At 40.4% G+C, this 2169-nt stretch overlaps 1 protein-coding gene across 1 annotated transcript; it reads left to right on the plus strand.

Annotated features, from left to right (window-relative positions):
• Positions 1–257: 257 nt before the first annotated feature.
• On the plus strand, positions 258–1502 carry LOC138897328 (uncharacterized). Its single transcript, XM_070183293.1, has 2 exons — positions 258–464; positions 945–1502. Exons 1-2 carry the CDS (start codon positions 258–260, stop codon positions 1500–1502), a joined length of 765 nt encoding a protein of 254 aa, XP_070039394.1.
• The last annotated feature ends 667 nt before the right edge of the window (positions 1503–2169 follow it).

Below are 2169 nucleotides of genomic sequence, written 5' to 3' on the forward strand. Positions count from 1 at the left end.
ATTTGTTCGAAAAGAAAGATGCTAAACCAAGACTAATACGTTGGGTTTTACTTTTGTAAAAATTTGACTTGGAGATCCGAGACCCCAAAGGAACAAAGAATCAAGTGGCTGATCACTTGTCCAAGTTAGAAACTCGGAATCATATAGCTGGGGGAGATGTCATCAAGGAAACCATTCTGGTTGAGCAATAATTGGCCGTTACTGCTAGGGAAGTTTAATGGTATGCAGATTTTGTAAACTATAAAGCAAGTGGAGAAATGCCGCCTGATCTTGAACCTTATGCAAAAATGAAGTTCTTGCGAGATGTGAGATCATATGTGTGGGATGAGCCGTTTCTGTTCAAATCTTGTACCGATCAGTTAATGAGAAGATGTGTGCCCGAATCTGAAATAAATGCTATCTTACATGATTGTCATGCATCGCCTTATGGTGGTCATTATGCAGGTCACAAAATGGCAGCTAAGGTGTTGCAATCGGGTTTTTATTGGCCTAGGGTGTTTAAAGACGCCCATGAGTTCGTGAGGAGGTGTGATAGGTACTAGATAACAGGAACAATCACGAAAAGGCATGAGATGCCATTGCACGGTATTATGGAGGTTGTAATTTTTGATGTTTGGGGAATTGATTTTATGGGTCCGTTTCCCTTGTCTAGTAGGTGTAAGTACATTTTGGTGGCCGTTGACTATGTGTTGATATGGGTGTAGGCCTTTGCTCTTCCTACCAATGATGCCAAGGTTGTAGTCAACTTTGTGAAAAATAATATCTTTACAAGGTTCGGCACTCCGAGAGTGATGATTAGTGATGGGGGCACCCATTTCTGTAACAAGCGATTGGACAACGTCTTAGCGAAATACGGGGTCAAACATAAGGTTGCGACTACTTACAATCCTCAGACTAGTGGACAAGTTAAAGTGTCAAAGAGAGAGATAAAGCATATTCTATAGAAGACGGTTAGTGCAAGTTGGAAAGATTGGGCTGCAAATCTTGATGATGCTCTATGGGCATACCGGAATGCCTACAAAATTCCAATCGGAACCTCCCCTTACAAGCTAGTTTATGGGAAGGCATGCCATTTACCGGTGGAACTTGAGCACAAGGCCTATTGGGCGATAAAGAAGTTGAACTTTGATGCATACATAGTGGGTAGAAAACGGTTGATGCAATTGAACGAGCTTGATGAGTTTCGCTTGCACGTGTATGAGAATGCCAAGTTATATAAAGAAAAGACCAAGCGCTGGCATGATAAGAATATCCATCATCACGAGTTCGAACCGGGCCAATTAGTTCTCTTGTTCAATTCGAGATTGAGACTCTTTCCGGGGAAGCTCAAATCTAGATGGTTTGGCCCGTGTGGGATAGTGAGAGTCACTCCACATGGTGCAATTGAGTTTTGCATCTTAGGTGGCAAGAGAACGTTCTTAGTGAACGGAGAAAGAGTAAAGCACTATTATAGGGGTGACTTTGATCGTCAGAAGTCGAAGGTGTTACTTGCCAATGATTAGACGAGATTTTGTGTCGTGTCGCGACATTAAATCAGGCGCTTGTTGGGAGGCAACCCAACTTTACTGCTTTCTTATATTTTTATTTTTTATTATATTATTTTTGTAGTGTTTGTTTTTGTTTTGTAGAATTATAAGCATAGGAAGCAAAGCCATTGGAAGAGTGCAAAAGCAAGCTAGATGGTGAGAACTAAGTGTGGGGTGTCCACACAAAGGACCATGTCTGGGAGAAGTCTGAGTACCCCATGAGCCGCTATTGCTTCAGCTTTTGGCCTTTCAGGGAGTTTCTTGTCTACCCTCGTTATTGTTTTGTTTTATTTGTGCATTGGTGATACTACACTCTTTTAAGTGTGGGGTGGGAGAATTCTCTAGATAATTAGTAGTAGGATATTAGAAAAATGTTAACTTCTTATATTTGTTTTCATTGTTGTGTAGTGTTTTAGTATTTTAGTAGTTATGAAAAAAATCGAAAAGAAAGTAGAAATATTGGACTTTTCCCGACGATGGATCTCCTAGACAGTTTTCTTGAGGGATTTAAGTCTAAGAAAAAAGGACAAAAAGATTTTCTTTGTATATAGTGTAGTAATTCCCCCTTGGGTTTTCTTTGTGCCGCGGTTCTTTTCCAAGGGTTTTGTTTGAACCGGGTGTAGTTAGTTTTACTTTTTAGGAG

The sequence above is a fragment of the Nicotiana tomentosiformis genome, chromosome 8, assembly GCF_000390325.3.
Source record: "Nicotiana tomentosiformis chromosome 8, ASM39032v3, whole genome shotgun sequence".
NCBI lineage: Eukaryota > Viridiplantae > Streptophyta > Magnoliopsida > Solanales > Solanaceae > Nicotiana > Nicotiana tomentosiformis.